This window comes from Protopterus annectens, chromosome 3.part1 (assembly GCF_019279795.1).
Source record: "Protopterus annectens isolate FY-2018-M chromosome 3.part1, PAN1.0, whole genome shotgun sequence".
NCBI lineage: Eukaryota > Metazoa > Chordata > Ceratodontiformes > Protopteridae > Protopterus > Protopterus annectens.
This window is the reverse complement of record NC_056732.1, coordinates 1,021,831,251-1,021,856,955: the sequence shown is the minus strand read 5'-3', so window position 1 is coordinate 1,021,856,955 and position 25,705 is coordinate 1,021,831,251. Positions and strand designations below refer to the sequence as shown.

At 39.6% G+C, this 25,705-nt stretch overlaps 1 protein-coding gene across 4 annotated transcripts in view; it reads left to right on the top strand.

Moving 5' to 3' along the window:
- Positions 1 to 25,705, top strand: part of LOC122798334 (protein spire homolog 1-like) — an 893,363-nt gene that overhangs the window by 826,113 nt on the left and 41,545 nt on the right. For all 4 annotated transcript variants that reach the window (XM_044067180.1, XM_044067179.1, XM_044067177.1 and 1 more), the window contains one exon: positions 2,467 to 2,537. In XM_044067180.1, coding sequence (XP_043923115.1) covers positions 2,467 to 2,537 — 71 coding nt within the window. The remainder of the gene's footprint in view (positions 1 to 2,466; positions 2,538 to 25,705) is intronic.

Below are 25,705 nucleotides of genomic sequence, written 5' to 3'. Positions count from 1 at the left end.
ACTTTCTAACCTTCGAACTTGACAGGAATACAGTCTGCTCCTGGAGACTTCCCAATTGATTGATTATGCATCACAGGTTTTATCTAATCTCTTCCTATCTTGGCTATTCATTCTGTTACATTATCTTGTGTTAGTAATTTACCTCAATGGCAGTATTATATGTTAGTAAGATTAGGTGTTTTTAGGTCCCATAGATTTTTCTCTTGGCCTTTCAGTTTAGTCTGTGGTACTTTAATTCACCAACACGTTCCTCTTTAACTTGCTCTGGAAGATTCTTTTTAAGTTCATACTAGTATGAATCCTGGCTGTTTCTTCTGACTGAACCCTCTTATTTGAGCTATACTATCGTAGCCTGTTTCTTTGGTTTTAACTTGCATTACTATGCTATAAAGTGGTATGAACTAGTGCACATTTGATGGGCTGTGCTTTAACTATGAGTATTCATACAGTACTTTAACTATAAGTATTCATACAGTACTTTAACTATGAGTATTCATACAGTACTTAACTATGAGTATGCATACACTACTTAACTATGAGTATGCATACAGTACTTTAACTATGAGTATGCATACAGTACTTTAACTATGAGTATTCATACAGTATTTTAACTGAGTATGCATACAGTACTTTAACTATGAGTATGCATACAGTACTTTAACTATGAGTATTCATACAGTAGTGTAACTATGAGTATTCATACAGTAGTGTAACTATGAGTATTCATACAGTACTTTAACTATGAGTATGCATACAGTACTTTAACTATGAGTATGCATACAGTACTTTAACTATGAGTATTCATACAGTACTTTAACTATGAGTATGCATACAGTACTTTAACTATGAGTATTCATACAGTACTTTAACTATGAGTATTCATACAGTACTGTTTGTTTAGTTATGCCTTTCTCATTATTTTCTTTGTTTTTCAGTTTACTTCACACCATGTATGTTCAGTATTTCACTGCATTTAAAAGAAATGATAAGTCTAGTAAGTGCACACAAACACACCAAGATGATTAGCCCTACCACAAAGGACTGGTCATGGTAAGCACATAACTATTTGTAGCCTGGCTATGCTTTGATACAACTGGGCTCTGAGACTGTTCAATGGGTGGAAATGGAAGTCTGCCTCTCCTTCTTTTACCTGTCTTTTTATCCTTTTTCAGAGGAGCCATTCCCAGCCACACAGTAGCTTAAGATCCAAGTCTGATTTTAATGCCATTTCCAGGGAATCAGGTCTCATTCACTTTTAGGTATTTTATTACTGGAACTTTCTACCAGCAATTCTCTTCCTGTGCCATTTTCCATGCATACAGATCTTTAGCTCTGAAAAGATCCTTGAGTGTCTCTCTTAAATTTCAGGCTTTCATGTTTTCTTTGCCTTTTTGCTGCTCCACTATCAGTGCTTCCCCTTTCCCTTTCCGTCTGCTGCTTCTGATTGGCCTTCCCTCTACTTCTTCATTGCTCAATTTTTTTTCCCAAACACACTATGCTGTTTAGCCCAAAACTATCATTTGTGAATTTTACTACATCCTGGAACTTTTTGATTAGATACCACGTTGATGTCTGTAAAGAGGGAGTTTGTTCATGCCTGTCCTCCACTCCGTGTCTTGCACAGCAAACATACTGACAATGCCAGAATTTCTTTACTTACTGCTACTGCTGTCCTGCCACCACTCCTATACCATTTTCTTGTGGTAACTCATCACTTGTTTATACCAGTATGTATAAATTTATTGTTTTAAGGTCTTTGAATCTCCTAAGGATATAGCGTTTTGTAGATTCACCCTAAGAACAAGTTTCCCAAGTTGTTATGGTGGGAAGGAAGAACTTTAAAAGGGTTCTATTTATGCTCCTGAATGGGAGAGGTTTGCTGTTTGGGAAAGACCAAAAGGCATGTAGATCCTTTTTCTTGTAAACAGTTTGGCACTCTTAATAGTTATCCTTGTTCAGAGCAGATAAATGTTTATCTTTCAGTTGTTTCTGTATTTCTTAACTCTGTTAAAGTTAATATTGGCACGCTTGACTGTTTCCAGATAGATTTTGAAATGCCATGTGCATCTTAAATCCCATGTAAATCTACCCTCTTTTGTGAGATTTGAAATCTGTCCTGAAAGGAACAGCAATACTCTACCCTTTGGGCCTATGGTTACATATGGCATTAAATCATTCTGTTCCGGTAGTCCTTATTTTTAGTGATTGTAAAATCAACCAGAAGGATTTCTGAGCTTTGAGATTTTTGATCTGAGGAGTCCTTTTTTGTCATCCCTAAAGTTATGAGTATCTTTGAGGTTAGGCCCAGGACTACAGCAAGAAATATCTTTTGTGGTTGTTCATCTGAGATGACCATTGCAAATGTGATTTTTTAGGAACTGTTAGGAGGGAAATTCCAGCTTTTTGAAAATAAGCTTTCATACAAGGTGATTTAATGTGTTTTTTTTTTTTTTTTTCACTTTTCAGCTATGTTTTTGCTGCCGGACCAAGAGATTCTCCATATTTACATGGTCATATACGTGCCAGTTCTGTAAAAGGTAAGCTGCTACCACCCTGCCTTCATTGCAGTTGATCATTCCTATATCAAACTCAGTCTTCATATACATTTTACATGAAGATATGCATTTCAAAACTGAAGTGATATTATTGACAATATCACTATAACTGTCATGTCACTATACTTGACACTTGAACTATAAATGTTAAAGGTGTACTTTGTGAAAGAATGTAGAAAATGGACCTACACTGCGCACAATAAAGCTCACGGACAGTAGAACCAATAAAATCAACTTTAATACAAATTAGTGACCAACATTAACGTTAAAAACAATACGTTTTCATTTAAGTAACTTCCTCAGATGTGGGGATAGGTCTCAATCAAATCCTTTTATACTAAAACAGCCATCAGTTCTGTTAATGACATAATTAATTGATTGCAAAAAGCATGAACACCATTAAAAAATTATTTTATACTAAAAATATATATAAATGTGTATGGTTCATTCTTTCCTTATTATCATCACTGTGAATCATAAGAGAATACAGATAGATATATTGTATAAAATATACATGTTTTAAAAAAACTCTAAATACAAGTGATATTTATACTGTCAACATTTCATTGAGAAAGTAATTTCATTAAAGACATTTGTAGCACCATCTAGTGCCTTTTTTCCTCCATTCCATTAAATTAAAAAAATGTATTATTTATCCACACGTAAAAACCCTAGTTGGAAGCATTCACCAAAGGTCAAACTTGCCTACAATCAACTCAGTTTTAATACTAAAAGCACTTTAAATAGTTTAAAAATCCTAGACAATAAATAGTAAATATGGAGTCTTTGAATTATACTAAAAGTTATGCATTTTAAAACACATATGCTAAAAAAATTACTAGTTAAAACACATTGTTGTGAAATATAAAGAGTTTAACAAGTTCTGTATTTCTTTATTACTTGAATATGAACAAAATGTGAATATAAATAAAACACGATGCAAGTATAAAAAGTATAAACATAGTCTATATTCCTAGAAAGCAGGAACATGGTATTAGAAGGGAAAGAATATAACAATTGTGACAATTTTGGTTTAGTGTACTTGGCCAAATGTGAAACTTGTCAAGCATTTTACGTTGGGAAGATGGAGCATAAATTAAGAAGAAGAATTTACGAAAATATTTACGACGTACAAAATAAAAAAGAAACAAATGCCTTATACAGGCATAAACAGGATTGTAGTAATGCACAATATTCTGTTTTTGTGTTAGAAAGAATAAAAAAACATGAAAGGGGAGGCTTATGGGAGGAAAGAATAATATAGAGAGCTTTGGTGTCAGGTCACACTACAAGCCAATAAGTACTCAGGACTAAACTATTTTATATCCATAGCCCCCCCCCCTTCTCAAACTGAGAGCTGCAAAGTTATGACCCCTATATATATTTTTTCATTTTAATATAGAACTTGTTAACCTCTCTATATTTCACACCAGTGTGTTTTAACTAGTACATTTTTTAGCATATTTGTGTTTTAATATGCACAACTTTTAGTACAATTCAAAGATTCCATATTTATTATTTGTCTATGATTTTTAAACTATTTAAAGTGCTTTTAGTATTAAAATTGAGTTGATTGTAGGCAAGTTTGACCTTTGGTGAATGCTTCTAACTAGGGTTTTTACCTGTAGATAAATAATACATTTTTTAATTTAATGGAATGGAGGAAAAAGGCCACTAGATGGTGCTACAAATGTCTTTAATGAAATTACTTTCTCAATGAAATGTTGACACAGTATAAATATCACTTGTATTTTTTTTTTTTAAACATGTATATTTTTTATACAATATATCTGTATTTTCTTCTGATTCACATTGATGATAATAAGGAAAGAAGGAACCATAAACATTTATATACATTTTAGTTTAGTAAAAAAAAAAAAAAAAAAAAAATTGTTATAATTAATGTTTTTACAATTATGTATTACATTTTGAACTACGTAATACTTCCACCCTCCCATATTTTATACTGAAAGTAGTTAATGCCTTGCTTATTACTTAGTTGGTATTATTTGTTTTTTAGATTTGTATTACCTGACCTGGACTAATATCTTTGTATTTTTGCTCATTGCCTGTGTCATAAGTGTTTATTGTACATGTTTATTTTCTATTACCTTGCTTTAATCTGTGGAGCTTTTCTCCCCGGGCCTCCACTGAAAATGGACATTGATCCAGCTGGACTAGCCCGGTCAACAAATGTAAAATAAATAAATAAATAAATAAATAAATAAGTAATTCTTTAATGGTGTTCATACTTTTTGCAATCAATTAATTATGTCATTAACAGAATTGATGGTTGTTTTAGTATAAAAGGATTTGATTGAGACCTATCCCCACATCTGAGGAAGTTACTTAAATGAAAACGTATTGTTTTTAATGTTAATGTTAGTCGCTAATTTGTATTAAAGTTGATTTTATTGGTTCTACTGTCCGTGAGCTTCATTGTGCGCCGTGTGGGTCCATTTTCTAGATTACTAGTGACATTATTGGACTTTTGGCAACCTTGTTGGATTTTCTTGTGAAATAATGTGCCATTTTGATGCATTTGTAGATTTATTGGCTCGACCTCTTGTTCATTATATTTGCTACATCATGTAGTACCTTAAGAGGACTATAACTTGATTTTAATATCTATAGTATGCCTTTAGGACAAGTGATTGCCTCTTACTGTGTGCCATTATCTCCTTCTCACCACTGATGTGTTCCAAAGTGATCTGGACTTCACATATTGCATGTAATATAACTACACGAAAAAATGAACTTCATAAAGAAGCATAGGTAGAAAATTACTTTTGAATATTGATTGGATAATGATTTAAAATAGTTTAACATCTGAAATGGGGACCTTCCTTGATGGATTGACAGTTGGGTTCATCCTGTCCAGTGTTCAAAATTCTTCATTTTTTGTGCTCAGTGCCATCATATTTTGTAGTGCCATGTGTCAGATACATCAGTCCATCAAGTCTGGGTCCACCAGTTGTTCTTTGCTACTCACCCAGTTCACGTTGAGTCGCAGTGCAATTTACTTAAAAATTCATGCATTTGGTGGCTATAAGCAGGTCTTTAGAGTGTCAGTAAGACAATTAAATTACCAGTCAGGACCTGGACTGGCATTGTATATATCAATATAGAGAGGAGCACAGCATAAAGTAGTACAGTAATTGCCAGTGGCTCAACCCTGCCTCATGCAGGCACCAGAAAGAGAAACCTATTGTTTGCTTTACTTACTAAATGGCAGCAGTTGAAGGCATCAGTGAGAGTTTCCCTTAGCACGCGCAGTCCAAGATCTCAGCCAGAGTACTCTCCCAAGGACTGAAACTTGGAATGTTGGCCACAACCCAACCACCTTGATGGCAAAGCCTTTGTTTAAATGTCCCTCAGGTCCCCACAGATGCTGAGCTCAACTTCAACTAGCAAGGGCTCAAACTCACATTTGTCCTGTACTCTGTGAAATGGCTAGAGGCCTGAAAGAGAAACATCTCCAGTTTATATCTTGAGGGAATTTTCCATAGTTTAAGTACCACCCATCACTCTGTTGCTCGGCCTGAGCTCAATGCTGAGCAGCCTCATCCTAAGAAGCCATCTGTAGAGTCACCTAGTTGTTGTTGGGGGTAGTCAAAGCAAGAAATCCTTCCCCATGACCTTCCTGTTACCCAGGAAGGAGTGTGCTACTTCAGATCACTGGCAAATGCTTCTCATGCTAGACCTCATAGTTCAGAGATTAGACTCAAAAGAAATATTTAATGTCTCTTAAACTTCAATATCTGGTATTGGAGCACATTTAGAAAATCTGACCTTATACTAACAGTATACCTAGTGCTGCAGGCATTTTGTACACCCTGCCACATTTGCTAGGTGCATTTCTGATCATTATTTTGCCAGAAATGTACTGCACACCCATCATGCAGTTGAAAGAGTGCATTAGCATGTCTGAAAAGTTAGTGTGGAGAGGGGAGACTTCCACCAGTTTAGGCTCCTTTGAAACTTGGTTAAGCTCCACAGATTCAGAATCGGCGTCCTACTGACTGCAAGAGCAACTAGAAAGAGAAAGAGATACTCTAAGTGCCTCCATTTTGATTTTTTGCTTATTTACTGCATTCTGCACTTGTTTTTAGTCATTTTTAATTTAATTGCATTTATTTGAACTGTATTAGTTTTAATATTGCTACACACTCAAGTGTGCTAGCGTGCACTGCATTTTTGAACTGTATTTATTGCATTTTTAGCTAATTTCCTGTATTAGTAGTTTTAAGTTTGTTCTGTCCCTTGTTTCCCGCCTTTCCTGTGACTAGTGTAGTCCAGCTACAGAGCTGTTGTATCCTAGACTGTTTGGAAGTTTCTGAGTCCCCCCAGGCCTTTCGGTGTTGGAAGGAAGCCTTCTAGCTTATCAGTGGGAGTGGTGAGCTCTAGGTAGCCCATCTGCCACAAGAGGAGTAGTTTCTTAGCCAGAAATCATAGTTTATTGGCCATTTGGATAGTTTTTCCATCCCTTTCAACTTTCCGGTTTAAAAGCCTGCATTTGTGCGGTTTGCACTTCTGTAAGCTCCACAGATCCAGAATTGACATCCTGCCGACTGCAAGAGCAGCTAGAAGGAGAAAGAGATAGTCTAAATGCCTCCATTTTGATTTTTTGCTTATTTACTGCATTCTGCACATGTTTTTAGTCTTTTTTAATTTAATTGCATTTATTTGAACTGCTACACACTCGTGTGCTAGCTTGCACTGCATTTTTGAACTGTACTGATTGCATTTTTGGCTACTTTTCCTGTATTAGTTGTTTTAAGTTTGTTCTCTCCCTTGTTTCCCACCTTTCATGTGACTAGTGTAGTCCAGATATAGAGTTACTGTATCCTAGACTGTTTAGAAGGTTCTGAGTCCCCCCCCCCCCAGGCCTTTCTGTGTTGGAAGGAAGCCTTCTAGCTTATCAGTAGGAGTGGTAAGCTCTAGGTAGTCTGTCTACCACAAGAGGAGTGGTTTCTGGCCCAGAAATTGTAGTTTATTTGTGGTTTGGGCAGTATTTCCATCGCTTTCAACTTTCTGGTTTAAAATCCCACGTTTGCGCAGGTTTGCACTTGTTTAAGCACCACTCAGCTGCGCTGAGCTGAGGCAAACTATTACCAGTGCCAGAAAGTCTGCTGTTCATTTTTTCCTTTAGATCTTGCTAGTTCTTTTCTCTATCGCACTTTAAATAGCCTAATCGCCTTGCACATCAACAGACCTTTGTAGCAATTGTTGTAACACACCTAGGTGCTATCTGTGCTACTTAGTTTACACAGTAACAGCACCAGTATCTGTTAGTTATGACCCCCCCCCCTTCCTGGCATGACTAAAAGGCAATTTCATGTGCTTTCTCCTGCTAACCTGGTGCACTTGGGCATTCTGAAGCAGTGCAGCAACTGCCTCATGTACACAGATAACCCTCTCCTCTTACCTCTCAACACTCAGACTTGTGAGAGATGCACTTATATTACCAAATTGGAAGCTATGCACACTCCAGCCAGGACTGGACTAAACTGGTCAAGAGGAGAAGGTCAACACTTGCAGCAGAACACATGGATCACATAGCCCTCCAGAACACCCACCAGCACAGCTCATACATAGAAACACAAACCACACACCCACTTTAACCGAGGCTCTGAGTAGAAATTTACCCAAACAGCAGAGACCTCCAAGGCAGAAACGCAATTGACCACCGAAACACACCACCAACCACAGGGCACACAGCTCACCTCCACAGTGTGCCCCTCAGCCTAAGCCTTTAAGGCAATGCACCCTGCCCAATACACTAATCATAGGAGACTCAATAGTGAGGCACACAGTTGCCCCACTCACTAAGTTGATTAAGGAGAAGGTAACAGTCAGTTGTCTGTCAGGTGCCAGGGTCCGCCACATAACACATGCACTCAGGTCACTCCACAACAAGTACATGTATGACTTAGTCATTGTACATGTTGGTGTGAAAGACCTGAGATGCGCCTCCCTGGACTACACAAAAAGAGACATGCTGGAGCTCTCAGATTATGTGGCCCAGGCAGGTATGACCCTAACCCTGAACAGTATCCTACAAGCACCCAGAATGATGCTGCAGTACAAGCAGAAAATTTACTTCAGCAATCGGTAAGTTACTGGTGTCATTCTAAGGGGATCCAGTATCTGTCTGCCTGGGATGACATGATTGACAGACTTCAATGCTTTGCCAGAGATGGCCTGCGTCTGTCACCCCTGGGTTTCTGGGTATTGGCTAAGGCCATTGCCACCCCTATAGTGCCTTTTTCGGCAGTGTTCCAAAAACCAAATTACCACTGTAACAGCTATAAACAAATGCAATCTGAGGGTCATGCTGCTCAACGCTAAAAGTCTAAATCTCAAGATGCACTCGCTCGAAGCACTCCTCAAAATGGAGAACGTTGACAATTGTGCTCTAAAGGAGATCTGGTTTAAAGCAGCGAAAAGCACCCCTGTGCTTCCAGGCTACAACTCATTCCACAACTTTTGGCCCCAGAACATGGCCGGATGCTCCAAAGACAGTGGTGTTTCCATATTCATAAAAGATCTGCACACCTACATACTAGTAGCCCAGCATAATGCATCTGAGATACTTTGGGTACAGCTAACACTGGGTAATACAGCGATTCAGGTCATAGCCTGCTATACGACCCCTACTATGTCCTTAGACTCTCACTCCATGTTCCTAAGCACCCTGGAATCTATCAAAGTCCTGCCCAATGCTCTCATACTGGGAGACTTCAACTACCCCTCCATCAACTGGGAAAACTACTCCTGTACCAATGCACTGGCCCAACGCTTCTGGAATTCATCATTTCTAATGCCCTGGACCAGCTCATTCTGACCCCCACTAGAGGAAGCAGCAATCTGGACCTGGTTATAACTAACATGGGCGACCGTTGCGTTACGCCAATAGTCAATTTATCCTTGGTTAGATCTGACCACAGACTAATTACCATGGAAATCTACATCTCACCCACACACACCCGCAAAGGTAACAACCTTGAAAAACTTCTCCAAAGCTGACTTTGGGCTCCTAAAAACAGAGGTGACTAACTTCAGGGCAGCCATATCAATGGAAAACAGCTGCATGACTGCAGAATCGTACACCAGTGCACTGTAAGAACACGTACATAAATGCATGGAACTGGCCATACCCAATAGAACCAAGATGCTCTCCTCCAAAAAAATGAAACCAATCTGGTGGTCCCCATCCATCAATGAACTCTACAACAGAACAAAGAAACTGTTACAGAAAAAGGTGAAGTCCCAAAACTGTTAAAACTCCCTTATCAGCCTCAACAAAAAGTTGAGCTCCCTTATCAAATCCTCTTAAGCCAGCTTTGAAGGCAAAATTGCGGCAGACACTAAAACAAGCACAAAGTCTTCTATAGCTATATCAAGAATCTCCACTGGAATACCCAGATTTGCTCTGAGTTATTGCACAATGGTACCCCCTATACTGAGCCAACAGATACAGCCAGCATTTTGGCCAATGGATTCAGTGCCAACATTACCCCCCCCCCAAAAGGACCAATCACAATACTGGAAGAATGCCAGATACCCAGCATTTCTGCAGCACAGGTAAAAGCTGCATTTTCCAAGGCCAAGAATACAGCATCCATGGGACCTGATAATATCCGTGACTGTGTTCTATATGAACTACAAAACGAACTGGCACCACATCTGTGATCCCTGTTCAGTCAAAGCTTTACCTCAGGCTTTGTCCCTACTGAATGGCGCACTGCTACAGTCACCCCTGCACATAAAGGGGGGAGAGACTACAGACCCAGGAAATTATTGCCCCATTAGCTTGACAAGTCTGATATGTAAAGCTATGGAGCACATAATCATGGACCTGATTAACAAGGATAAAGGTAATCTCAAATTCTAGACCCAGGCCGTTTGGCTTTGTTAAAGGGATCCTGCCTGCTTAACCTGGTTGACATTTTCGAGTCAGTCACCAGGGCTGTGGATGAGGGTAAGGCAGTACTCACAACCTACCTCTATCTGGCCAAGGCCTTTGATACCATTCCTCACTCAGGAATTATTGACAAACTCACCAAGCTAGGCTTCAACCCCTATATCACTAAGTGAGTTGCAAATTAGCTCAAATACAGGACCCACAGAGTGAAAGTAGCAGATTCCAAGTAGGACTGCCTACCAGTCACTAGTGGAGTACCACAGGGATCAGTCCTGGGTCCTCTCCTGTTTGGCATCTACTTGTCAGAAGTCCAGGCCAACAGAGAGGGAGTCTAGCTGACCAAGGTCACAGACGACTGCAAGCTGGGAGCCATTATTAACTCCCCAAGTGATGTAGGCATCCTCCAGAAAGGCCTCACTGAACCCAATGACTGGTGTCAGAGCTATGGCCTTAACTGAATGCCAAAACATGCGTTGTTATTCCCTTTGGGAAAACCTCAGTTCCCACTAATTACCACATTGATTGGAGCCCACTGAACACTTAAGGTGTTATAAGAGATCTGGGCACCCAGGTTGACCGCAACCTCTCCTTTGACCACCACATTGCTACTGTGGTCAGAAAGTCTGTGGCATGTCATAACCAAGGGTTTTGCATCCAGGAAGAAAGTGGTCATCGTCCCTCTCTACTCATCCCTCATTAAACCACTTATAATGCCCCATTTGGCATGTACCTCACTAGACACCTGCAACAGCTGGAAAGGCCACAGAAATACCTCACAAAGAGTATCCTAGGCCTTAAGCATATGTCCTGCATGGACAGGCTCAGGAAACTTCAGCTATTCTCTCTCTCTCTCTTATTGCCTACTTAGAGGCGATCTCTGCTTGACTTATAAAGCCATGTCGAACCCAGCCGTGCTAGAAATGCTACACCTAAAGAAATCCCAATCCCTCCACACCCCACGCTCCAGAGACCTCAACCTCATTACCACAATCAACAGAACATGCTGGAGGGACAGGTTCTTCACCCAGAGACTGCTCGTGCTCTGGAATAGGCTTCCTATATATGTCAAGCAGAGCACCTCCCTGACACTGTTCAAGAGAAATCTCGATTTGTGGATAAGTAACAGAAAATTCACCCTGAGGATCACTCCAACAGCTCTACTGGATAGTGGGCTAGGCTTGTGAAGGCTTCAAGGCCATTAGCCTAGTACACACCTATGAACCTATAAGAGCCAGAGGACCAAGAGGCAATTAATTCAGAGGCATATAAAGACCTTAAGCTCTTCACTTGTTTGGAGAAATTTGAGCCTCGTGGTTCTCTCTGGGTGACCTCTGGCTTCCATTCCTCATGCCTCACTATGGAACTGGTCCTTAAGGATGTCATCTTAGCAGTTGAGAAGCACCCAGACTCTTCTGCTGAGGCTCAGAAGATAGATCTGGAGTGACAGTGAATTATCTGACCAGGCATCCCAAGTTTGACTTTTTGTTTTGATTTGGACCTATTCTGGACCCAGAGGCCAGAGCATTTTACTACCTTTTCAGTAGAGTCTAAAACTTTAGAGATGGGTTTAATAGGAGAGTGTAGTCTTCTGTTATGCTGTTATTTCAAACTCTATTCCTTTCATCTCATTTGCCTAAATTCCAATTCTTCCCTAGTGGACCAGCCTGTGGGAAAGCTTTCCTCCTTATCTAATTGTCTGTTCAGGGAGGACATGTATAAGACTTTTGACCACAGCTTTCAGAATGGATTCTGTGTAGCTTGCTGCTGTTTTAATTGTGCTGACTGACTGCTGTCACAAACCTAGATATGTGCCTTCACACTTTGGCCATCTTTGTCAAGACTTATTGAATGACTTCTAGAAGAGGAAGCAAACCTTCACCAGTATGTTAGACCTCTTTGATTCCTCCACCCCTTTTTTCACTTCTTCCTTTTCCAATCCTTGCCAGCTCTAAAAGTCAAAATGCCTCCTCCCATACCACTGAAATCAGTAAAGCATGATATGGTCCTGTCACCCTCCCCAAGCTTTGATAAGTTACCCAAGTACTTTTCTGTTTTGGTCATGTGTCCTGACAACAGTCAAGGGCTGTTTGGAGGGGTGCCGGTTGTTTGAGTTTGCCTTAGCCAAGGACCATTTGGTTCTGAGTCTGGTCATAGTCGGCACTACATTAAATTTCTTAGGTTGTGCCATAAAATGAACTCCACTAAAAAACAGACCATTAGCAGAGCTCTTAAGATGGGCTGAAACTGTAGTGCCGAAAAGGCCTTTACAAGATTCCCTATGTAGAAAAGAAACAGTATTATCTGATGTCAGTTTTATTCTTTCCTCAGCTGTTGAGTTCAGATCCGACACTCAGATCCAACTTGGCCATTAATTTAGCTAGTGGCCACCAAAAAACTCTTGAGCTTCTCTTTTACCCATAATGCAACAACTCCTAACATATGTCAGATCTCGTTTGCCACTTTCACAATTAGACATTATCTTGAGCTCTGGAGCAATTCATTAAAATAAATGTTTTGAAATTTCCTTTTCTGTTTTTTCTTACTAGTTCTCTTTTTACACTATGGGTAGTTCTTTCATGCCATAGCTCAGTGATGGTGAACCTTTTGGGCTCAGTGTGTCAAAAATTTGGAAGATGCCTGTCTTGACTCTGCTGGTGTGTCACCCCCCCCCCCCCAACAAAAGAGAAATAATTCATTACATGTTCATTTATTTAAAAAATACAGTCCAATCATACGTGCTGCTGTGTATTATAAAAGTAAAAGAAAAATCAGTGACTTACAATAGAGAAAACAATATGCACACTGATAATTGGGCTTAAAATAGTGCACCAGAAAAATTACCCTAATTTTAATAGTAATTTTGATTTGAACTGAATTAAATATGGAACACACTGCATTTGGTGTGATTAACTTCAATTAATGACTTTTTTGTTGCTGAGTTTTAATAAATAAGTTCAGGGTTACATATTTCTTGTATTTTTACTCATTCAGTTTCTTTGGTAACTTGGGTGTTGGTGAATGCTGGTGTGCCACCCAAAATGTTGTAGTGCGTCACCTTTGACATGCATGTCATAGGTTCACCATCACTGCCATAGTTGGTATTGTTTGTTCTTTATTTTTTCTTTTTACCCTTTCTGTGTAATTCTTGATGCCATTGTTGGTATCTCTCTCTCCTTTCTTCCTTGTTTAAAAGAAAAAAAAAGTGACTTTACTTCCTAGTATTCATTTTTTTTTTTTTTTTTTGTTATAGTGTGTCAAGAAGTCAGAAAAAAAGGCCGGTCAGGTTTTAGGAAGTGCCAAAAAGTGCGGGCACACGTCCGCTGCTCACAGTTTGCATGTTTGGGCTCGGACCACCTTGAAGTTGATTGTGCTGTTTGCAAAAGCTTTAATCTGTGTGCCATTACAGATAGAAAAAATAAACTTATTTTAAAATAATTACTTCCTACTTCTTTCTCAGAAGCTATTGCAGGTGCTCAATACCCCAAATTTAAATCAATGGAGCCTTCCACAAAGTCTGCTAAACCTATAGGAAACTGAAGTCCATCATCCTGTGAGCCGCCAAAGAAATAACATAAATTGCATCTGAAGGCTGCTGTGGTTGTTCTAGCATCTGATCCGATAAAACCCTCTTCTGGAACAGAGCACTTAACATCTGAGATTCTTACCCAGAACAAGATATTCACCAAGTTTGGATCTGGTACCTTCTAAAGTACCTTATCCCTTTTTGAAACGCTGGAACTCTAAGTCCACATCCCTAGCTTCCTCTTGTTCTTCCAGAAGTTTGACTGAAACTGGCGTGGACAGAATGATGAGGAGATTCCTCTTGGTGCAAGTACAGATGGGAGTTCTCCTGGCTCCGACCCCTTCGGGCCAGGAAATCTGTCTTTCTACCCCTCCGCCGATTTCACCTCCTTCTCTGATCCAACCGATCATTTTGGAGCCTCTGAATTCAAGCCTTTTGGGTCTGTCTGGTTCAGATATTCTTATCTTCGGATCCTAAGCTATTCTCTTAGTACACTCTATGATGTCTTTTTATCCTGGTTGACCCTTTGAGCCGAAGCACCCCTGTCAGATCCAAGGCATTTTTGGAGCCATCTATGCCCCTAAGAGCCTCAGCATTGGACAGCTTGGCTCCAACTTCTACCTCTGGTAGATTGTCTTCAGGGCAGGGGGAACTGATGGGCCAGAAGCTTGGCTTCTCAGCTCCATTATCTTCCTTCTCCCTGCAGCGTTCTGCCTTTCAGGTAATGAGGTAGTGAAGAGAGTGTTCTCTGCTACAGCAGGATGAATGGATCCTACCCCCTCGGATCTTCTCTATGGATCCTGTGCGTCTTTGCACCATGAGCCCCTTCATTCTATGCTAAAGGGACAGCCAGTCCAAAATCTGCAGGTTACCCAAAAGGGTGTTTTGATCTGTTCCAATTCTTCTCTGGAGCACTCCACTGAGGAAGTCCCTAAGAAGAAATGAAAAAGGAGGCGCTTAGACTCCCCTCAGGAGTCAATCATAGAGGATACTGATTTCAGTGAAGGAGAAGGGTCCCCAAGATCACTACAAGATCTCCCCAAGATCACTACAAGATCTCCCCAAGAGACCAGATCGGATTCTGGCACCTCCTGTAGGAAGGGAATATTGGAGCAAGGGAGTGCCAGTAGATGCCATAAGCCACCAGGAAGGAACTTGCTGAACAGAGGTCCTCTGTCTGTCCACCTAACATGAAGTCTAGGGCATTGGACAGATTTGGGAAGCTTGTGTGCGCTTCAGTGACTTTTGATGTCAGGTCACTGAACTACCTGGCACACTTTACAAGACTTCAAAGGGACTGGATAAAAGAACTATCAAATCCCTTTCTGGGACCACTACTGCTGAGGTTTAGACTTCTTTAGTTGCCATGCAAATCATTTCTAATTCGTCCATGAGGCTTATAACGTATGCAGCTGAAGGCACCTCAAAGGAAGTGAATTCACACATTTCTATTAGGAGGCATGCCTGGATGTGCTTGTGTGATTTTGTGGAGTCCTTCGTTATTGTTTGCCAGTGCAACCTTTGATGGCAGTTCACTATTTGGCCCTAAAGTTAAGGACACGCTGTCCAAGTGTGAGCAGGATGGAAAGATATTTCTGTTCGGTGGGAGTACATTTTTCGACCCCTCAAAGGACCTTTTCTAGGAACCAATGGAGAGGATGAAAAGTGTAGTTCAAGAAGTCCTAGAGCCCTTTCCAAGATCCACGTGGAGATAGTTCTCCCAATGGCAGATGGGGGAACTCAAGTGGAAGACACTGCCCACGTGGCAAAGAAGGCCCACAAAACCAAGGGTGTAGAGATTCCTTTTTTGACAGACCCTACCAGCACTACTGAAAGGAGGCCAGATTGTCCACCTCTGGAGGCAATCAGGGGTCATTTATCAGTGCACCAAGAGAGCATGGTTAGACATCACAAAAGATACTTGGATGCAGAGGATTATTTCCAGAGGTTATATAATTCCTTTTTCCCTTCTACCTCCATCTGTACACAAATTTCCCAATGGTCCACTCAGTCGGAGGAAAGCTGCAGCACTAGAAATACAAAAGCTGCTAGAAAGGTCCCATCAGACCAGATAAAATCTGGAATTTAAGCAACTTAAATCAGTTTGACACACAGTTTCAGATGGCCATGGTTCAGTCCATTCTGCCATCTCTGTGCAAAGACGACTGGATGTGCTTGATAGATGTTCAGGATGCATATTATCACATAAAAATTAACAGACAATCCAGAAGGTGTCTATGCTTCTGGCTGGGAGCCAGTCATTACAAGTTCAGAGCACTGTCCTTTGGTCTCACCACAGCCATCAGGGTGTTCAGCAAATACATGTTAGTGTTAGAAGCTCACTTCAGACTGCAGGGATTCCGAGTATTTCCATGCCTGGACAACTGGGTGATTACCACTCCAACCAGGCATCTACTGATAAGAGCACAAGATCAGGTACTCCTCTGGGGCTAACCATAAATTACAATAAATCTCAAGTAGAACCATCTCAAACACTGGAATTCGAAGGAGCAATTTTCAACACAATATCAGTGATAGTTTGTACTCTTGAGAGAAGAAGAGAAGCTATCAGATTACAGGTCAGGAAAATAATTCACACTACCACACTCTCAGCCCGATCGATTCTACAGGCCTTGGGATCAGTGTCAGTGGCTATAGTTTTAGTTCCTCTAGCAAGCTTTTACATGAGGATTCTTGAATGGATGTTAGGAACACAATGGTCTATTCTTTCTCAACATATAAGCCCAAGTCAGAATCACTCAAGCATGCAAAATATATCTTTGGTGGTGCATTTGATCAGATCAGGTTCTACAAGGCTGTCCTTTCATTCTCCCTCAGCCCAAAGCTATAGTGACCACGGATGCTTCCCAGATTGGATGGGGGCACTTCTTGGGGAAAACAAGCAGCCAAAGGCACTTGGCCCCCTGAAGAGGACAATATGCATATCAGTGTCCTGGAAATGAGAGCAGTGCTCTTAATGTTGCAGGCTTCCAAAACTCTCTCCCATTCGGTACAGTTGCGATTCAGAAAGACAGTATGTCAATAGTTCGGTACATCAACAAACAAGAGGGAACCAGATCTTGCCCCTTCTGTCAAGAAGCCCTCAGAGTGTGGAAATGGGCAGTCTCTTCCGATTGCTATCTGATAATAATGCACATTCTGGGGAAGTCCAGTGTGACAGGACACAAATTGAGTGGGCCTGTTCTACTACCTTACAAGTGGTCTCACAACATGAAAGTGACAGAAATGATTTTCTGTCAATGAGGCCAGCCTTGCTGCAACCTTTTTGCATTTCCCCTAAACAATAAGTGCAGCAGCAGCAGCTTTGCCCTGATCCCCCCACCAGGGAAATCACCGAGGGACACACTGCTTCATGATTTTTCCCCCAGTCCCTTCTATGTCTATCCCCCAAATCCCCTAAGTCCCAAATTTCTGTAGAAAGCTGCCCGATTGAAGAGCAAAGTCATCCTCATTGCACCTTACTGGCCTCGGTAGATTTGGTTCCCCTTCCTGTAAATTTATCTACTTTTCCCACCTTGGATTCTGGATCTGATTCCAGAGATATCTCAGACCTCAAGCTAACAGTGTGGTTTCTCCAATTCCTTTAATAACCAGACACCCAATGCTGTCTTCCCCTATTTGAGATGTACTTTTATCTTCCCATAGGTAAATGGAAAAGATACGTTTTTGGGCACATCAGAAACCTATCAACCCCTTCTCAGTGTCCTTGAATATTTGACAATGATTTTTAATGAAGGAGCTAGCTCTAGAGTTCAGTTAGCAGCAGTGTCTAACTTTTATATTGGATTCAAGAATTTCCTTGGCTTCATCTAAGCTTTGTAAGGCCTTTTTGAGAGGCACTCTTCTGCAGAGCCATCCCTATAAAGACCCGACTCCACCATGAGATTTAAATTTTGTACTGTAGGCCTTAACTCATTCCCCCTTTGAACCAACAGCAAAATGTGATCTGAAATTCCTGACCTTGAATACTATCTTTCTAGTGGCCATTACATCTGCTAGAAGAATTTTAGAGCTTTAAGCATTGTCCACTAAACCTCCCTACTTTATTTTTCGTAGGGATAGAGTCGCTTTACATACCTACCCTTCTTTCCTTCCTAAGGTGGTGTCAGAATCCAGTATCAGCCAGTCCATTAGTCTGCCAGTCATCTTTCCTATATTTCCAAACAGAGGTCCATATATGTTGCACTTATGGGATGTTCATGAGCAATTATGTTCTTATTTACATAGAATAAAAGAAATTATGATGACGGACTAATTATTTCTGTCCTTTGCAGATTCTAAATTGGGCAAATCAGTTGCAAAGATAACGTTAGCCATATGGCTGACTGATTCCATATCGTTTGACTACAGCATGTTGGGTCTATCCTTACCAAAACCTTTAAGAGCCTATTCAAATAGGTCCATGGCAACTTCTTTAGTGTTTCTATGGATGATATATATGCAGCTGCAACGTGGGCTAGTCTTCATACTTTTATTGCTCATTACAAATTGTATCTGGTCTGAAGGGGAAGAGCAACATTTGGCTGAACTGTGTTCAGGAATATCCTTCTTTAAAATCCACCCAGGATTTTAGGTATCTGTGGACTCTCTCACAACAATTGAGGAAAGAATGAAAATTGACAGCATCAGATAAAGTTATGTATGTACTTAACCGTAATGTTCCATCTGTGTTGTCCATTTTCATTCTTCCTCAACTTTGCACCCATCAACCCCCAACCTTTTTCACAGTTGAGTTTGTAGGGATACCACTCCCTCATGCTGAGCTCCAGGTATGGCTTTCTGCTGTCAGGAGTATTATATTAGTACTTTCTACTTTATGTAAAACAGCAAACAAGATCTGAGGTATGTTAGGGGTTGGTGCATTATGGGTAAGGGAGAGGCTCAAGAGATTTTTGGTGGCCACAAGCTAAAGTAACGGCTGAGTCAGATCCAAACTCAACAGTTGAAGAATAAAAATGGACAGTAATGAGGGAGTGTTATGGTAATTACATAACTTTGTTTTTCTCCCAACTGTTCCTGCTTCTGAATTGGCTTAATAGTGTACGTCCCATTTTTTAACATCTTCATTAAATACTGTTTAGACAATGGCTTGTTTACACATGCATTAATAGAAGAGAAACCAAATCTCATAATACATTTTTTCATGCAGCACACGTAACTGTTTTCTTTTTTAAAGTTATTCACTCCAGCTTTACATAAATTGTTCAGTTCATGCCTTTCCTTAAATCTGACTTCTCCTCCTGAAAATGATTCTGCATTGTATTGTCCCCACACATTCCAAGTATTTCTATGCAATTTAGTCCTTCCCTTTTCTAAAGCTGCCACTTCCAGATGTTAGTCACACTGCCTCAGTAGCATATGGGTTCTTTACTTGCACAAACACAACACTGGCAGCTTTCCAGAGCTCAGATTCCCCTCCTCTGACTCTGTGATAGAGGATGGGCTAAGCTCCTCCAATCAGGGGAAGCCTAACCCCTGCCACAGAAAGTGGAGTTTTAGTCTTTAGTGCCAGCTGAAGGACTCGCACCGTTGTATCTCCATTGCAGTTTGCATTAGTAGATTATAGCTTCCAGACTCTGAAAAGATCCCTTTGGAAAATTCTCTTCCTCTTTTTATTATATACTTTTGCTTTCTTAACTTTTTATAATATACTTACAACATGGTGTCAGTTGAACACCAGGGACGGTCTCTTGGCAGGGTGCCAAGAGAATTCTTGTTTATCTACTTCATTTTTAAGTTCTGATAGGAAATATTCAATTTTTTTCACATTTCTTTTTTATATTTACTACCAGTTTAATGCTGCTATGGCTGCTTTTATCATTAAATTGTGATTTTACTGTGAATTGCTTTATTTGCATTTTTTGTGGAGATTTCTTAATTTCTGACAGTGCAATCTCTAAGTAAATGCTTATTTATACTGTTTTTCGATTTGACTTAAGGGCATATGTTTGATTTTTTATCACTATTTGGACAAGTGACTTTTACTTGGTTCTGTGACCATGTGTGCTGTTTTCTACACTGTGTAGATTGTAGACCAGGGCTTACACAATTTAAACTGTTTCTGTTGTATTTATGGAGTTTACATTTTCTATTATTGCTGCCTTAGCCCTTAATAGTGTCAGCATATTATTGGTCGCAGACAACACCATAGTTATATGATACCTGAACAGACAAGGGGGTACAGGGTCATACCCTTTCTGACTCTTGGCAATAACTGCCTGGGAGCTAGCCTTACAGCACTGTCTTGATGCTTCATGCCTCATACATCCAGTCAGAGCAAAACATAGGGGCAGACAGACTAAGCAGATCCTAGACAGACACTTGTGAGTAGAAACTTTTGACAGAGGTTTACCTGGCTTTGATCCAGATGTGGGAAACACTTCAAATGCATTTGTTTACCTCCTTTCAAAGTAGACTGTTGGAAAAATTCTGTTTGAGACATCCTTGCAGCCATGCTTGGAGGACAGAAGCATTCTCGTTCCCTTGGACAGAAGTGTTCTTTTATGCATTTCCATCCTTTCCACCAATACCTAAAGTACGTCTGCAGATTCAGAAAGAATTCCCAAAGGTCATCGTGTGACCATCTTTTGTTCCAGGCAAAGTTGGTTCTTCCTTTTAATGGAATTGACCAAAGGACGTTACCACTCTGGATCTTCTCACACAGTGATGGGGTGACTGGTGCACCCCATCTTAGAGCAATTGTTACTGACAGCCAAGGTGGTGCCATCTGGATACCTTTTAGACACTTGTGCCATGAGGCTGTACAGTAGGTATTGAAGGAGGCTGAAAACTTGCAACTAGAAAAGCTTATGTTCGTCAGTGGAAGAGGTTTTCTACGTGTTACTTAACTGATGTCAGAGGACCCCTTTGGTTTTGAAATGTTTGTTGGAGCTACTCCGCAATGGCTTATTTTATGCATCTATCAAGATGCACCTTGTGACCATCTCAGTTTGTCTCCCCATGGACCCCCCTTGTCTGATTTTCCACAAGGCCATGATTGTTCTACACACTAACCCTTCTTTCATGCCTAAAGTTGTTTCTGAATTTACCCTGAACCAAGCCATCAATCTCTCAATTTTATTTCTGCAGCCTAAAAACAAAGGAGAGAAGATTTCTGCATACCTTGGATGTGCACAGGCAGCTCGGGTGCTACCTTGACAGTAGTAAGCTGTTCAGGAAAGCCCAACAACTGTTTATTTCCTAGTCTGGGGCTGAGAAGGGTTGACCTGTCTCTAAGTAAATCATTGCTCATTGGTTGTCCTCTGCTATTGTTTTTGTTACTCCCACCATGATAAATCAGTTCCAACCAATGTTAAGCTACATTCCACCAGAGCCTTATCCTCTTCGGTGGTTAGAAATTAGTGGACTCCAGAAGCATACCAGAGGCAGCAGCTTGGTCTTCCAATCCTATCTTTACAGAGCACTTCAAACTAGTTTCTTTCTCAAGTTCTCAAGCAGGCTTTGTGAGTACCACTCTCCAGTGGCTCATGTATCCTTATCTTTCCCCTTCCCAGTAGGGTAACTTTGGAAATCTACCCATGTACTACTGAGGCAGTGTGAATGATAGTGCAGTTGTGCAAGTCCTACTTATCTATAACTGTAGATGTTCAATTTTACGCTGCCTCACTGGCAGCACCTTACCACCCCTCTTTATTTTGTATATAGTTTTATGGTACTCAACCTTGTTGCATTTTTAATTAATGTTGGTTATTTATATTGTTTTTGTATGGCTGTAAATTGGTTGGTTTCAGGAAACTCTTGCTTCTGGGTCCTTCTTGGTTCATCCTTTAGTACAAAAAGGCTGAATAACTGACTTCCTGTGACAAGGGTTAGGCTTCCCCTGATGGGGGGAGGGGGCTTAGCAAATTCCCTATCACAGAGAGTCAGAGGAGGGATTCTGTGCTCTGGAAAGCTGCCATTGTTGGGATTGTGCAGGCAGATAACTCGTATTCCACTGAGGCAGTGTGAAATTCGAACATCTACTGTTACAAGTAAGTAGGACTTGTACAACTGTACTTTCTTGTACCTTCATTGCAGTAGTCAGTGCTTCACTTGTAGCTGGTTTAGATTTTGAATTCCATTTTCTGGTATTTTTTTTTTTTTTGCAGCCAATAACATTAAACTTAGTAAGGCTTTACTATGTCTAGGCAATTCAGATCCTATTATTGATCTCAAAAGAGTTATTGCCTTTTTATAACAAAATGCTTCCTAAACATTTCTGACAATGTAGTTCTTAGGGAATTTTTTAAATCTGTCATCTCCTTGCATTCCTAAAAACATGTTCCCAATTACCTCTCTCTTTCCTGTCAAAGCCCTGCATTTGCTATCTACCAGAGTACAAATTTTCTGAAGTTGTTTGGGTTACAAAAAGACCTATGCATGGCACTTCTAAGCAAAAATCCTAAACCTTCTGAACTTTGTTGCATATTTAAGAGCCATAAGATGTCTTCCAGTTATTTATTATTTGTTATTCATTTGAAAATTACCTTTCAGTTCTTTCTTCCCTATCTCTTGTAACATCCTCTGATTGATTCTTAGTTATCATGTAGTATTTTATATGCCCTACTAAGCATCCCTTTTATAACATCAGATTCTGTTCTAGCCTCAACTTAAAACTCTACCAGAGCTGGTCTTTTGCTTAGCACCCCCTGTCCTTTTATCTTTGCCTATACTCTTATCAATCTCTGTTAGAGAAAACAGTCTCTAACCTACAGTTCATACTTTTACTTGGCGTTATCCCACTTTGTCCTTCCTTCTCTGGTTATTTGCTCCCAATAACTTGGCTCCTGCGCTATTTTTTTTACAGTAAATCCCCTTCCCTTTTGCCTATCTTTTTATTTTTTTATAAACACCTTTATTGAATTATAACTTTTGGCATAGGCAAAATTACATTTATATAAAAATAATCAAACCATATTAACTTCATATTTACAAACATTATAGGATATATAACAATGTGTGTGATGTACAATCTAAGAAGCATTAAATAAATTATTTAGTTGCTGTTTTCTCTTAACCTCATTCCTCCTCCAAAACATTTTTCTGCATGTATTGTTCCCACAGTTTCCATTTTTTCTATGTTATTTACTCCTACCCTTTACTAAAGATCTTACTTTTTTTAATCTGTTACAATATTCACTACTTAAAGTAGAGCTGGTTTAGATTTTGATTTCCGTTTCTAGTAATTGCTTTTTTGACGGCCACCATAATTAATCTTAAATCATTACTAATTCAAATCCTGTATCCCAGCTCAAAACAATCATTTGCTGAATTACATTAATTTGCTTGCCCAGTATTTCTGACTGAGCACTCTAGGGAGTTTTAAAAAGTCTGCAAACTCATTTCACTCCCAAAATGTACTTTTCCAGATACCTCTTTCTTTCCTGTCATACTTCCAACATTTTCTGTCTACCAGAACAATTCTTTGGAGTCTGCATGGAGTATAAAAATACCGATGCAAACATTTCTAAGCAAAAATTCTAAATCTTCTAGAATTTGTCACATATTTGGGAGCCATACATATGTCGTCCCATAGTTTCTTTGTGAATTTCATATCTAATCTCTCTTCCCAATCTTTTCTGACATTTTTTGATTGATTCCTGTAGTTATTGTGCAATATTTTGTATGCACTAACTAATTATACATATTTTAACAGCAGCTTCTATTCTAGAGTCTAATAAAAATGCAGCCAGTGCAGGGCTTTCATTTAGAATTTCTGTATCCCTTTCTCTTTGACTATGTTCTGGTGTCAATCCGAAATAGGAGAGGCAATCACTATCCTGCAATTCAAATGTCTTCTAGGCCTCTTCCCATTCTGTTACCTTTCCCTCTCTAATTAATTTTTTCCAATACCTTGGTTCCTTTGACAGCTTTCTCCACAACTTCTCTGGTTGATTAAAAAAAAATGCCTGACCTGTGTATAAATCTAAAGGGACTAAGAACATTTTTACTAATTGTATCATGCTATCCATATCCATAAGCAAGAGCTTCCAGTTTCTCAGTTTTTGTATTGCCTTTTCTTCACTCTCTTCCCAGATGTCCTTGGCTGCCATAACGGAATCCTTTTCATCCATATTCCTAAATACTCATTCCATCATGTTTACGTAAATTATGGTTATTGCTTGACCAGTTTTGTGGATACGTAGTTTTATAGCTATAACATTTGTTTTATCTTCATTAATTTTATATCCAGAAAAGACCCAGTACTGCCTCAGAATATTTCACAGCACTGAGATGTCCTTTTCTGGTTCCACTAGGTACAAAATAATATGATCCGTAAATAATAACTTTTCTTGAACATTACTAATTATATCCTTGAATTTCTAAGTCCTTCATTTTCTTTGCCAGTGGTTCTAAATACAACAAACAGGAAAGAGGACATCCATGGCTGCTTTCTCTGTTCAGAGACAACTTATCAGAGGGGAACCATCCCACATTTATTTTTGCCTCTGATCCTTCACATACTGTTCTTATTGTGTCAGAGAATGCAAATGCTTCCTTTGCCCTACTCATAAAATCCCAGCTAACTGCAGAATGCTCTGTCTCCATCAAGACCCACCAATAACAGTGGTATTTTCTTACATTCTACTTCCCTCTGGATTATCATTGTTCTATTAATGTTGCCAAATTTTCGCCTGCCCTCCACAAAGCTACATTGGTCCATACCTATCGATTTTATCACCTTTGCCATTCTTTTATCCTTTGTAGACAATAAACACTGTATAATCATAGTTTAGAATTGAGATGCGCCTATATGAAGATGGATTAGATGGGTCTTTACCGTCTTTAGGCATTTCAGCCATAACAGTTTTTTTCAGGATGTTGGTGCCTCCCCTTCTTTTAAATGTCAAACAAAACCTTCCAGATTTGTATCACCTTCTACCCTCCTAACTTCCAAGCTATGACTAGAATACCATCTGTTTCTGGATACCTTCCTGTACATTGGTTGTACATCATCTTTTTTTCTCATCTCCTCTTATCTTAACTGTTAGTTGTTGAGCCTCATCTACCTCTAACCTTGGCATGTTTAAGTCTTCCATAAATATTTACATTTGTGCTTTTTCATGATTTCCCCACTTCTCTGCTTTGTACAAATTTTCATAAAATTTCCGAAATGTATCTAATACCGCTACAGGATTTCTGGTTATTTTTCTTTTTGTAGGCTTCCTAAGTTAGGCAACAAAAAGTATAAGGGGTTGTTGGGCAACAAAAAGTATAAGGGGTTGTTGCCAAAGTCTTTGTGCCAGACGTTTTTGTGCTCTGGAGTTATCAAAAAAAATGTTTAACAGCAATCTTTCTAAACTCTTACATATTATCCAGGTACTTTCTTATCTCTTTAGCACCCCATAATTACATCCCCCCTTATTCTGTGAAATTCTCTTTATTTTGTAATACTTTATCTTTTGTCAGCCCCTCTAAATAATTCTCAGTAGTGCTTAACAAGATCTCTTTATTTTATTTCTAAGCTGTTTTTAAACGCCACCTTCATTTTATCCCACTCGCTAGCTATAAATTATGGAGTCCTTTGTCTTCTCTAATAACTCCCAGATAATCTCCATTACCCATTCCTTAAATTTCTCTCTTTTTAACAAGTACTTTGCCAGTGCCTCATCTTTACTTCATTACCCTGGATTTTTCTCTGTAATTATTGGCACATGATCTGAAATAATTATTGGATGT